This window comes from Loxodonta africana, chromosome 11 (assembly GCF_030014295.1).
Source record: "Loxodonta africana isolate mLoxAfr1 chromosome 11, mLoxAfr1.hap2, whole genome shotgun sequence".
Lineage (NCBI taxonomy): Eukaryota > Metazoa > Chordata > Mammalia > Proboscidea > Elephantidae > Loxodonta > Loxodonta africana.
The window spans coordinates 83175092-83189906 of record NC_087352.1 but is presented as its reverse complement, the minus strand read 5'-3'; the positions used below and the strand labels follow the sequence as shown (position 1 = coordinate 83189906).

The window sequence follows — 14815 nt, the reverse complement described above, 5'->3', positions numbered from 1 at the left end:
CTATAAACTCACCTCTGAGCACTGCTTTTGCTGTCTCCCAAAGGTTTTTGTATGATGTATTTTCATTCTCATTTGATTCTAGCAATTTTTTGATTCCATCTCTGATTTCTTTTATTAATGGGGAGAAAATTTTTGTGCAGCTTTTTAAAATGACATTTTGTGTGGTAAGTCTGTGTTTTTGTTATATTAACCTTTGCACAGACTTTCTTTCTTTGTTTATTTTGTTTCATATACCAATTTGCAGGAGGTGAGGGTGGTGGAGAATGCATGTATGTGTGGAAGGGTGGGAGTAGGGTAAGATGTCAAAAAACAAAACCACCTCAAAAACTACCCAAATGAATACATCTAGACTTTGCCTCGCAATGTTTTGCTTGGAAAACTAGTACCATATAATCAATTAAACTTTCTGAGAAAAGTCACTTAAATTAAAATGCCCTACATACTGCCATTTAATTATTCCTCTTCAAAACGAAATTTTCTGCATTAGTCTTTTCCCATTTTTTTTTTTTGTCACTTTACATGTTTAATCTAAGGAATCCATGAGTATTTCTTTTCTTTGGCTAATAAACCCTACTATCATGAGCCCTACTATCATTTAAAAAGTAACCCTGATAGTGAAGTGGTTATGTGCTTGGCTGCTAACCATAAAGGTCAGCAATTCGAACTCACCAGCCACTCCATGGGACCAAGATGTGGCAGTCTGTTTCCATAAAGATTACAGGCTTGGAAACTCTATGGAGCAGTTCTACACAGTCCTACAGGGTCATTATGAGTCAGAATTATCAGCAATGGGTTTTTGGTTTTGGTATCACTTAAAATTGTTTAGTAGTTTTTTTTTTTTTTTTCCCCTAATATCTCTTGATACAGAGATAAATATGTAGAAATAAGGAGATAGCCAAAGGAAGGTTGTGACATTTAGACTTAAAACATTATTAATAATAGAAAAGAGAAAGTGGAAGGAGGGAGCAGGCTGTCTCATTAGGGGGAGAGGGATTGGGAGTACGTAGCAAGATGTATGTAAGTTTTTGTGTGAGAGAATGACTTGATCTGTAAACTTTCACTTAAAGCACAATAAAAATTATTTTTTAAAAATAATATTCCAATAAACATTACACATAAAAAAGAGTCAATTTTTTTTCCTTTTACAGAATGTTGGTATTTTTCAGGCTTTTTCTTTAAGATTTATTTAAAATATATTTGTCTTTAATTTCTTCTACCTATTTATCTACGAAAACATAAATTTTAATGTAACATATACAGTTTTTATAAAACTACTTAGAAAAGCCCTTTATAATGGAAATATTTAAATTTCAAATAAAATGTTCACAATACTAAACATTTTTTTCACCCAACAGGTACCATACAATTAAAATGTTTTTATAAGAAATGTATATGATTAAGAAACTGGATGTTGACAGTACTTTGTATAATTTTCTTTTTTTTTTTTAAATTGTAATTTTCTTCTGTGATCTTTTGATTCTAAAATATTTAACTAAATAAAAACTTTTTCTTCCTGGACAGATTTGTAAAACATTAAAAATTTCCTCAATGTTTCTACCCTACTCTCTAATTTGAAAGTATCATTTAGATCTTCACATCAGATCTCTGCATAGTAATTTTCTGTATTAGTCTCTATTTTCTATTTAGGAATTCAAAAATTATAAGAAGCAAAAAAGTAACATAACTATATATTAATACAAAATATGGAATTTTTAGAAAAAAATAATAGTTGGTCCCTAGGTTTAGAACAAAAAACTTCTGTAAACACATCAACTTCTTTTTCCACAAACAGTAATTATTCTCTACATGCACACCACTGCCTGCATTTTTTTCTTCTTCATGGCTTACGATGAGTCACATCAAACTATGTTGCTCATCTATTTTTGTGCACATCCTACCTTTTCTTAACTATAGGGTTCTAAAAAGTGTACCATCATTATTGCAGTTGCTATCAGTACCATTATCAATTTTCTTGAAAACCAAAGTGTATGGAGAAATGCCTGAACTCCCTTCTGATCTAGCACTGACTGGATGCTGCTTTGTTTTGAACCATTAATTGACCTAATTAAAAAAAAAGAAGAAAACATTCCATCATGGGTGCTAAATAACCTTGGAAAAAAATATAGAGGGATCAATTTTGTGAAGTGACATTCACTAAAAATTTATTCTTTTCTCTCCCTTTGTTTTCAGTATCATCATTAGAAAAAATTATCTGTATTAATACTTTAAAATTAGAATATATTATTTCATCATGAGTATTATCAACAGATTAACATTATCTTCCTTCATCTGGGTACGAAATTTAGTGATTTGTTTTTCGTAAGCAAAATCTAGGCAGCTATATCACAAATACATTTAATTATATTTTAAACTTCTTAACCTCACCACACTTCATAATTGAAATAGATTTAGTCTGGCAATACGCCAAATATTTTAACAAGCAATTAGCTGAACAGAGTGCCACTTACTGGTTTTTAGTTATTAGTCATATGAATACTTAAAAGAGAAACAAGATAACAATTTCATTCAGAGATCAGCAGTAAATTTTAATAGACTCATACCACTCTAAGAAGACAAGAGTAGAGCAATACCTCCACTGCACATTTTAATAGCAAATTATGTTAGAATTACTTTTTAATGCTAAAACTTAGCGTCAGAAAACACCCTTATAAATCAAAGGAAAACCACATAAATTAACACAATCTTAATAAGTAAAATGAACCACAGAAGTAGATGTTTATGAAGAGACTGCGCTTGCAAAGACAGTACATAAAAAAACTTACTTTAAAATTATATTTTTTCAATTTTCTAGCTCTTAACCAAATGTTTCATTATTTATGGATTAGCTTTAAAAAACAACTCAAAAATAATATTAAAACAAACAAACCCACTGCCATCTAGTCAATTCTGACTATAGCAACCCTATAGGACACAGCAGAACTGCCCCATAGGGTTTCCAAGGAGCGGCTGGTGGATTTGAACTGCCGACCTTTTGGTTAGCAGCCAAGCTTTTAACCACTGTGCCACCAGGGCTCCGTGATTCAACGATATAGAATCCCAAATAAACTGTCCAAAAGACAAGTACCCCAACAGACATAAAAGTAAATGAGCTTTAAAAAGCAAATTAAGCAATTTATTTTCTGAATGTAGAAAATAAAAAAATAAAAGAAAAAAGTTTAAGCTAGTTTCAAACTCAACCTTCCCTTTTTATGGGTATGACTATCAACTCATTTCAAACATGCATTTTTTATCGTGTTACTTTCAAAGGCATCCTAGTCCAGAATGATATAAGGTTTATTTACCTTGGCTGGGCTGCATATTCATATTTGGTCTGGGGCCGTAGTTTCCCATTGGCTGTCCTTGACTCATCGTCATCTGATTCTGTACTGGCATGCTCTGTGACGATGGCACGGAATGGTTATAACCTCCCATGGATCCATGGCTACTTGAAGGCATGTTCATGGAACTATTCGTCATATTGAGTTGATTGGGTCCAGGTCCCTGCATAGGCATATGGTTAGGCCCTTTGAAGAAAAATGATCAGAAGCAAAATATGAAAGTTAAATTGATGGTCTATACAAAAGTATCTAAAGAAGTTTTCTATTTTTTGCATTATTGTTAATAATATCTGATAATAACTTAGTATTTACTCAATAGCAAAGTAAATGCTTTACATGAATGACTGCAAACCTGTGAGGTAGACGTTATTTATTATTCTCATTTTACAGATTAAGAAACTGATACTGAAAAACTAGGAACATTCTGAAAAAAAAGAGTAATAAGGCAGGACCAGCTTTATAAGAGAGAAAAACATATCATAAGGCTGGAATAAGTAAGTGCAGTACTAGCATATAAATGAACTGATTAACAGATCAATGGACCAGAACAAAGTCTAAAACACACACTCAAATGCATAACTTAGTAGATGATAAAAGTGGTTATACTAAGTATCAGTTGGCAAAAGAAAGATAATTCAACAAATGGTGACAACTGGGTAGTCATTTGGAAAAAACTAGGCTGGACCCCTATCTTAGTTCTTCCACCAAAACTAATACTAAATGGATAAAAAATTTAAAATTAAAAAAAGAAAAAGAAGAGAAATCATAAAAGTACTACAATCTATAAAAAAAATATTTAATAATCTTAGAGAAGAAGGGCCTTAAGTATGCCAGAAAACCCAGAGCCATAAAAAGCTGATAAATTAGGTAACATAAAAATCAAAAATTGTACATGAGCAAAAAAAACCCCCAAAAACTGTAATAAGATTAAGGGGGGGGGGGGTAATCATTTCCAAAACATACAGCAGACTGAACGAATTACTTAATATATAAAGTTAAGTAAAAGACCACCACCAGTAAAAAAATGAACAAAAGACATGAAAGACCATTTCACACAGAAACCGCAAAAGGGCTCACATACATGAAAAAGATTGATTGCTTCACTTATACCGGAATGGCAAATTAAAACTATGAAACCCTCTTTTCATTTCACAGATTTGCAAAGATCAGTTGGATCCAGGATGCAGACCTCAAATTCTCATAAAAAGACCAGGCTTAATGGTCTGACTGAAATTAGAAGAACCCCAGAGGTCATGGTCCCTAGACCTTCTGTTAGCCCAAGACAGGAACCATTTCCAAAGCCAACTCTTCAGACAGGGATTGGACTGGACTATAGAATAAGAAATTAAACTGATGAGGAGTGAGCTGCTCGGATCAAGTGGACACATGAGAGACTATGGGGGCAGCTCCTGTCTGGAGGGGAGATGAAAAGGTAGAGGGGGTCTGAAGCTGGCTAAATGGACACGAAAACAGAGGGTAGAGAGAAATGTGCTGTCTCATTAGGAGGAGAGCAATTGAGATTATATAGCAAGGTGTACATAAATTTTTGTATGAGAGACTGACTTGTAAACTTTCACTTAAAGCACAATGAAAAAAATTTTTTTTAAAGTCTAGATCCAACTATATTATGAAGAAAAATGTATTCTGAAACATTGTTTGAGGAATGCAAATATAAATAACTACCAAATTTTAACACACACATGTATTTATATATAAATATATTTACGTATATTGTATATAATATACACTACATATATATTTATAAACTATGCTGCCATGGATATCGATATCCATGGATACAGATATCCATGGCAGCATAATTTATAATAACAAAAGACTGGACACAACCTGTATTTTCACCATAAGGGAACTATTAAATTAAATTAAATTAGAGTATACCCATAAAAAAGAATGTGATGCAGTCGCCAAAAAAAAAAAAAAAAAAAGAGGCAAGCTCTTTATATACTAAGTGGAAAGATGGTCTCTAAGATACATCTTTAAGAGGGCAAAAAAAAGATACACAGTAGTATTTAATATACACTACAAGTTGTGTTGAAGGAGAAGGAAAACAAAGAGGACAACAAGCAGGAAGAGGAGGAGGAGAAGTAAGAAAAAGAAATAAATGTACATATGCATGTCTTTATATACAGAAAACATCTCTGGAAGAACAGTTAGAAGCCAGTGCCTCTCTAAAATGAAATATCTAGAAAGACAGGAGCTACTGTATACTCTTTGGTACCTTTTGATGTTGATATCACCAGCATGTATAATCTAGTTTTCAAAAAATCAATTAACTGTTTTAAAAAGGCAGAAATTAAGACTGAGATTATATGTCCAAGATCAAACACCATACAAGTAGCTCTGACATTTAATTATAAAATATTAAAAATAAGACTAAATTTGGAAATTAAGAACCTAGATGTAAATTTGTATGCATAAAAATGTTGGCTAAATGTTATAACAAATTTATCAAATAAAGAAAATAAATTACTAAGCTTTCAATTTCTCCTACAACTAACTATAATTCTCCAACTATAGTTTTGGAAGCTATACAGTATTCTAGATAACCTGGGTCCTAACAGGTTAATAATCTCTGGCTTATTAAAGAATATAACTATTGCAGATGGCCTTACATAAAAGCAAAGTGTTAACTTTTCAATAACTGCATTGCTGCTCAACTGCTTCTTGGCTCTTAGGTTTAAGTGTTGCATGGAGAAATTAAGTCAAAATCCTAATTAAAGGTACAACCATAAAAAGTCACCTAACACCAAGCTTGCTAACCTATACTAACAGTATCCTTCCAGTTTTAAAAATAATGTATCCTGATGAGCTAAATGTGGATTTACCAAAAAGTTTTCTCCTGACTACAACCTGAAAAGTGGTTAAGTCTTTATTCCTACCTCCATATTGGGGTGTGGGTCATGGATGTTGCAAGCCTGAGCAAGAAATAGGAAATAACCACCAAAACATCACTTCAGTCTTCTATAAGCCAGGCTACCATGCCTGCAACCAAACAATGTGCTCTTTTCTTCTTTTTCTATATCCATCATCCCTGAACACCAATTTTACCAACTCCACATATCATCTAGAGTAGACACTATCATAAAAATGTTAATTACTAGTTTTAAAAATAAACTGTTGTATTTATTTCCATTATCGCTGTTTATATACATTGTTTGATAATGAAAATAACTCTTGTCTTTACAAAATAAATATATTCTTATATTTAATGTAGCTCTACACTAAAAATTAACCCCACACTAAAAATTATGGATATAGGTTATTGCTGTTGTTACAAAAACAAAATAATTTATAAAGATGTTTTTCAGATTAAAAATTCAAACCAGCAAAAGGTAAATAAATAACCATTCAAAGGCCTGGAAGATATTCTAGTGGCTCAAAACTTAAAGTGGATAAATATTAAAGGGAGTGGCTCATTATACAAGAAAGCATATAGCATTTAAGATCAATTTCCATATTTGTTACGCTATAAACAGGTATTCAAAAAATCCGTAACATCACTGAGGAAATACTAAGTACACTAGCACTTTGACGAGTGTTTTGTTTCTTTTTCTGGTGTGTTGTTTCCAACGACACTTTCTGAAATCAATAAATGTTTCTGTAAATACAAAACTAAGGGAAATGTTGTAATACCTTTTTATAAACAGATTTTAAACCTTAACCATGGTGTTATGCATTTTTTCCAAAAACCTTCTAAAGCCAGCTGTATCGCATAGTTTCAGACAGACTAAATTTAGCCAGTTCTGTTCATCAGAGGAATGCTGTGTGTCAGCTACATCAAAGCCCAAGGGCAGCCTGATAAACACTGAATACAGGTCACGTAGCTCTGTAGCTAACAAACTCTAAGAGAGCTTGTACTCGGGGGCATTCAAAGCAGTTTTGTCATCAACAATCTAGTATCCCTTGAGCCCCCATGTCGTTTCAGTTGCTAAGCAACTCTGGTGTTAATGTCTTAGAGGAGAAAAACTTACCAGGCATCTGGCCGTTCATCTGGTTCTGCATGTGTGGTGCAGGAGGACCCCCACCTACAATTCCATCTGAAGACATGTTGTGAGAGCGAGGAGGTGGGGGAGGGCCGCTCTGATTCATTCCTCCAAGACCCATAGGCATATTCTGTGTGGGTGGCTGAAAGGAGACAGTTTAGTAAAACAAGAGAAACAGACTAATACATTAAAGATGCATATGGTGTAACAGTTGCCTATATTTAAGCTGGATAAAAACAAAAACACAAATGTATTTCAATCTATTCGAATGCATTTTAATCATGGACTTGTAACATCATTATTTAATATCCTCCCAAACTTCACAAGATGGTTAACATGAGCACAGCATCAAAGCACCTTAGACCAAAAGAACACCACAATTAAAGCATATTTTACTTTATATAAACGCAATAGTAAAAACAAAATTTTTAACATTCTGTACAAAAAGAATGCTTATTTGTATATTAAGGAGTCTTAATCCATTATTATTTTAATTGCATTTAAAAATTATATCTTTTTATCATTAATATGTATGGATATATTTTTACTAATGATGGATTTTACCTGAAAGGTACAGTAACAAAAAACAAAAGGACTGATAATATTTATTTCATTCTGTTTCAGGGGAAAAAGTGGTGGGCAAGGGAGTATTTTAAAATACAAAGACCCAGCTGAGCTCAGTCCAACATTTCTGTGCCGATGACTACTATAGATTGCAAACATTACTGATGGCCTCCAAGGGTGCAGAGACAGCTGCCTCAAAAGGATGCCTTTGGCAAATTTCCTAATGAAATTGTGAAGAAAATAACTGACTAACCTTGAGAGTTCAAAAAAGGGCAAAAGGAAAAACAGAGATAAAGGATGGTCTGCCACATCTGGCTCTCTTCGTAGGGATATTTTCGTGGAAAAAGCAAATGGTTAGTTTCTTTCCAAACTCCCATTCTTAAGCCTGCAGGACAGGGAGGAAGCATTTTTCTCACAGATCTATTTCGGCCTTCTTTCTCTACTTCTCCATGTTCTAAACATAATGTCCATTCCTCTAACTTCAGTCATGCTCTTCCTTCCATATTTTTCGATGGCCAGTTAGTTATTTTATCTGTACTTTTCCAGATCTGTGAACACAATTCCCTCTGGCACACTTAACATATACATTACTCTTCAGCCATCACATGTGAACACTCAAACCTCCGTCATTTAATAAGCACTAACAGAAATAACTTGATTATTTGCAGAAATAATCAAGTACTACTCTAATAGCAAGGAGCCCTGTTGGTGCAGTGGTTAAAGCGCTCAGCTGCTAACCGAAAGGTCAGCCGTTCAAACCCACCAGCTGCTGAACAGGAGAAAAATGTGACAGTCTGCTTCCGTAAAGATTATATGTGACAGTCTGCTTCCGTAAAGATTACACAAAACACCCTTGGAAATCTTGTGATGCGGTCCTCCTCTGTCCTATAGGGTTGCTATGAGTCAGAATTAACTCAATGGCAATGGGTTTGGTTTTGGGTATTGTAGTAACACCCATTCAAAATTCAGAATCTTAATTTCTTCACTAACTACATCCAAACAATAACTCTTCTTTACTAAATATTTTCTCAAAATCACCATTAACACTTCAATTCTCATACTAAATTCTTTACCCAACTTATTTTCTTTAAACAACTAAAACCCTTATTCAGTTTAAAAACAAACATACATACATCAGCTCAGCTAGTGTCACGTCTTACTTTTAATTATCTTTTATTTGTTATCATCCTTCAAACCTGGCTGGCCTTGATGTGTTTGTTTGAAAATGAAAATCCTTCCTCCTACGTACTAGTCCAAATAGTCTCTCATCTGTTGAAAACTCATGTTCTCACTCTCAATAGGCATCAGGCTTTCATTTTTTGTGTGACTCAAGTTGTAAAACATCATTATTCACAGTTCCCATCATGATGGAGTACCTTGCATCAAACTAATTCTCCTGATAATAAAAATAATAAAATGTAAAAAACTGTTTGAAGGCATTGGAGAGCAACTACATCAGGCAGGAGCAGAAGGAGCTACGTTTCTTGAAAGAAGGGAAGTTTATAAGACCAGCTCCTCAATTACCTTGGCTTTTTTCTGAGTCTGCTATGTAAGAGAAGAATAGAGCTCAAGAAGAAAGCAGCAGTCCTAATGGACTGAGGAGAAAAAAAAAGTCAGTTTTTGGCTATCAGAGAGCTAGAAACTAAGGGACAAAATTCCAAAGAAGAAAACCACAAATAGGGGGGAAATTCAAGAAAACAGCTATTAGGAGGCTAAAGAGAAGAGCAGAGATTTTAGATGCCGTCCCATGCTAGGGAGATAAAAATTGGAATGTAAGCTCCAAGTTAGATACCTTCATGTACAACTCAAGTTCTCTGCTGAAAATTCAAAAGAGCCTCTCCTCCGGATTAAGGGCAAAACTTAAATAGATCAGCCCTAACAAGGTTTATAATCAACCCTCAACAGTTTCAAGATGATCTCTTAGTACTACTTTGCCTACCAGAAGAAAAACTTAACCCTCTTTAAAGAAAATAACAGCAACTAGAGCCCCTGCAATTGTTCATTCACAACATCTGGCATTCTATCAAAAATTATAAAGCATTTTAAAAAAACAAGACTAAATAAATGGCTGACACCCACTAGGATGGCCCTAATTATAATAATATAAAAACAAAGAAGATAACAAGTGTTGATGGGAATACAAAGAAACTGAATCACTCACACGTGCTGATGGTACAGATGCTGCGGCCAACAGTTTGGCAGTCCCTCAAAAGGTTAAACATAGAGGTACCAAATGGCCCAGCAATTCTACTCCTAGGTACACATACAAAAAGAACTGAAAACATACAGTCACACAAAAACATGTAAATGAATGATCATAGGAGCATTATTCCTAAGAGCCAAAAAGTGGAAACAACCCCAATGTCCACCAATAAACGCATAAACAAAACTTTTGGTATAAAGCCTTACAATGGAATATTATTGAGTCATAAAAAGAAATGCACTGATGCTACAACAAAGAAGAGCCTTCAAAACATGCTAAATCAAAGAAGCCTGACACAAAAGGCCACATATTGTAATTTCCATTTTTATGAAATATCCAGAATAGGCAAAACCATAAAGGCAGAAAGTGGATGTCAGGGGATGGATGGAAGAGGAGAAACTGGGACTGACTATTAACAGATACAAGTTTCTGCTGGGGTGATAGAAATGTTCTGGAATTAGATAATGGTGAAGGCTTCATAATATTGTTAGCATATTAAAAACCACTGAATTATATACTTTAAAATGGTTAAAATGATGAATTTTGTGTTATATACATTTTACCTCAATTTAAAAAAAATAAATGGACAGCCAAGAGAAATAACAGGAAATAGAAAAAGGCACATAGGTAGCTAGATATAAGGTCAATATATAAAAATTAACTGTATTTCTACATACTTCTAACAAATAGAAAATTAGATTTTAAAGCCAATAGCACTAATAACAGCATCAAAAATAACTAATAGCTAGGAATCAATCTAACAAGATATAAAATACCTCTACACTGAAACACTGCTGAGGAAGAATTTGACTAAATGGTGAAGATATCCCATATTCATCAAGTGGAAGACTCAATACTGTGAAGATTTCATCTCCCTCATGTTACCTAGAGATTCTATGCAATCCCATATCAAAATCCCAGCAGGCTTTGTGCATAAACTCACCAGGTGATTCTAAAATTTATAGAGACAGTCTCCACCAGACTGAGTCCAGCACAACTTGATGCCCAGCCACCACCACCGACTGCTCTGACAGGGATCACAACAGAGGTTCCAGACAGAGCTGGAGAAAAATGTAAAACAAAATTCTAACTCACAAAAAAAAAAAAAAAAGACAAGACTACACTTACTAGTCTGACAGAGACTGGGAGAAACCTTCAAAGTATGGCCCCCGGATACCCTTACAGCTCAGTAATAAAGTCACTCCTCAGGTTCACCCATCAGCCAAAGATCAGTCAGACCCATAAAACAAAATAAGACTAAATGGGCACACCAGCCCAGGGGTAGGACGAGAAGGCAGGAAGGGACAGGAGAGCTGGTAATGGGGAACCCAAGGTCGAGAAGGGGAAAGCGCTGACATGTTGTGGGGCTGGCAGCCACTGTCATAAAACAGTACGTGTATTAATTATTCAATGAGAAGCTATTTGCTCTGTAAGCCTTCATGTAACGTACAATTTTAAAAAATTAAATTAAATTAATACAGAAATGCAAAGGACTCAGAATAACCTAAGGCAATCTTAAAATACACTACGAGATACGAATATTTACTATAAAGCTACAGTAACTAGGGAATGTGGTCAATGCAAGGGTAGATCAATGGCACAGAACAGAGTTGAAAAACAGATCCACACATACAGTCACCTTACAACAAAACAACTTACATTCAATGAAGAAGGGACCATCTTTCCAATTAATGGCACTGGATCAATTGAATATCATATGAGAAAAAAATGAACCCTGAATCCTAGCTGAGATCATCTGCAAACAAATTTGTGATGGATCATGGATAAACAAACTTCTACAAGAAAACGTAGGCAAATATCTTCATGACCTTTTGATAGGAAAATACTTCCTAAACAAGATACAGTAAGAATTGCCCATAAAAGATTCATAAATTGGGCTTCATTTAAATTATGAACTGTGTTCATCCAAAGACACCACTAAGAGAATAAAAAGGCAATTTTCAAATTGGGAGAATATATTTAACCCTGGTGGTGTAGTGATTTAGAGCTACAGCTGCTAACCAAAAGGTCAGCAATTTGAATCCACCAGGCGCTCCTTGGAAACCACATGGGGCAGTTCTACTCTGTCCTACAGGGTCACTGAGAGGCAATCAACTCGACGGCAAGAGGTTGGGTATAGCCAGCAAAAGACTTGTACACAGAATATATAAAGAACTACAAATCATTAGGAAAAAGACAAACAACCCAATTTAAAAATGGTAAGAAATGAAGGCACTGAAAAGCTTTCTGGGATAATAAAACTGCTCCATATCTTTAATATAATGGCAGTTACACAGACTTGTCAAAACTCATCTATCTGTACACTTAAAATGGATGCATTTTACTGCATGTGAATTATACCTCAAATGTCACTTCCTCAAGAAAGTATTCCCTGACCACAAAAGTAATTAGTACCCCATCATCCATTCTCACAGCTCCAGATGCCCTTCCTTCATTGCACTTACAACCAAATCCAGAAAACCCATTGCTGTGGAGTCAATTCTGACTCATAGCGGCCCTACAGGACAGAGGAAACCTGCCCCACAGGGTTTTGAAGAAGTGGCTGGTGGATCCAAACTACCAACCAACTTTTGGATTAGCAGCCAAGCTCTTAACCACTGTGCCACCAGGGCTCCGCAATTAGAACAGCTGTAATTTTAAACGTGTTTGTGTGCTTACTTGGTTAATATCTGTCTCTATCACTATACGTTAAGTTCCATAAGGACTGGGTCCATAATTTTATCTGCTTATCATTGTAGCCCTCAATCACACAGTATCAAATAAAGGTACTCAATAAATATTTGCTAAATGAAAGAATGATTTTGAAGTATGAGCAACATTTCAAAATTAAATTAAGGATCAGTATCTTTTTAACAACTTTCATATATGCTTTTTAATTGTCAAAATTCCCTACTCTACCTCCACCACATCTGCATTTGGACTGCTTTCAGACATCTCAAACTTACTATCTACAAAACTGAATCCTGATCTTCTCCCATCCCAAACCCCAATTCCCTTTACTCATAGTCTCAGTTGACCGCAATTCCCTCCATCCAGTTGCTCTGCTGAAAACCATGGTGCTATCCCTTACACCTCTCTTTTCTCACATCCCCTAATCCCCACATCCAATTCAGTATATCCTTTAGGCTCTACATTTAAAATATACCCAGAATTTGACCACTTCTACTACCACCTCCTCTGTTACCACCTTGGTGTAAGCTACCACCATCTCTCTCACACTGAAAATTCCAATAGCCTCCTAACTGGTTTCCCTGCTTCAATTTATATGCCTTTTTATTATATTCTCCACACAGAGTCAGAAGAAACTTCAATTCATTCTTCTGCTCAAAATCCTTCAATGGCTTCCTATCTCACAGTAAAAATCAAAGTCCGTACAATAGCTTATAACCTGTTCACACCATCCCCCTACCTTATTCTGCTCCAGCCACAATGACCTTCTTGCTGTTCTTTGAACACCCCAGGCAGAGTTTCACCTCAGGACTTTTCCACTGCTTGCTTCCTCTGCCTAAAGCACTCTTCCTCAAGTCTTTGCTCAAATGTCACCTTTTTAATGAGGTTTTACCCTGACAACTCTTTCATACTGCAAATTCCCTGCCCCCACCCAGCATTCCTAACTTACTTTACATGCTGTATTTTTTCTTCCTTTTCTTTAGCTCTTATCATATAACATGTTACATGACTGACTTATTTATTATGCCTCCCTTTCTTGGTAGAATGTAAAACTCAGAGAATAGAAATATTTATCTGTTTTGTTCACTGATGTATCAAAAATACGTAAATACTGCCTAAAACAATAGGTACTTTAACATTCAGTAAATAAACTCCTGAATTAAAATGTTTATCATAAAACTAATTCTGATTACAAAACTATCTTCAGTGTTTCTCTAAAATATAAAAAACCACTGCAGAAATTTTAGTTCAGAAACCTTTCATCTTTATAATTATCACTAGCAGAACTGCAGACAGCATAGTTCTCCACAAGGAGGCACTAAAATGACACACAGAAATAAACAGGAGAAAGATGTATGTAAACCTACATGTGACAGACTGATTGGAATGGTAAATGTTCACTTGAAGCTTAATAAAAATTAATTAAAAAAAAAGAGAAATAAACAGGAGATTCAAAATAAATACATTCAAAATAGAAGGTATGTTCAAAACTTCCTAAAGTTGATAAAGAGATAACTTCTACACACACAAAGAAACCTTGACTAGGTGACCAAGACTGGCTTCAAAAGTCCTATGAGTATCATAGCTACCATATTGTCTAGTCCTAAATCAGTATCCCCAAAATGGGTTCTACACATTATCTGAAATAAGTTAGAAAGATCTCTCTTCTGTTCCTCATTCATCCTCACAAGAAATTTTAGGACACGATCCTGAGTAGCCTGGAATCTATGCAGGCTTTAAACAATACCAACTCGTTTCCCTAAAAGAATAATCTCATTAATTGTCATCCTGTCATTTTGGCCAAAGAAATATAGCTAACAGAGAACTCACTCATACCATAAAACCTGACTAGCTGAACTTCCATAACTAGTGATATTTCCCACTTATTTCCAAAGTATGATGGTTCCCCAAATTTCCTCAGGGATTAGGCCCCAGATTTACTTATCTACTGATCACACTGCCTTCAATTTTAGTACTAGCTCTCAACTGTCTGGCTCCCCATTAAATCCCACCTT

General features: G+C 34.8%; 1 protein-coding gene across 4 annotated transcripts in view; it reads right to left on the bottom strand.

Moving 5' to 3' along the window:
- The window catches only part of SS18 (SS18 subunit of BAF chromatin remodeling complex), a 99129-nt gene that overhangs the window by 42345 nt on the left and 41969 nt on the right, over positions 1-14815 (bottom strand). For all 4 annotated transcript variants that reach the window (XM_023543913.2, XM_010586802.3, XM_010586803.3 and 1 more), the window contains 2 exons: positions 7331-7484; positions 3303-3524 (listed from right to left, as the gene is read on the bottom strand). In XM_023543913.2, coding sequence (XP_023399681.1) covers positions 3303-3524; positions 7331-7484 — 376 coding nt within the window. The remainder of the gene's footprint in view (positions 1-3302; positions 3525-7330; positions 7485-14815) is intronic.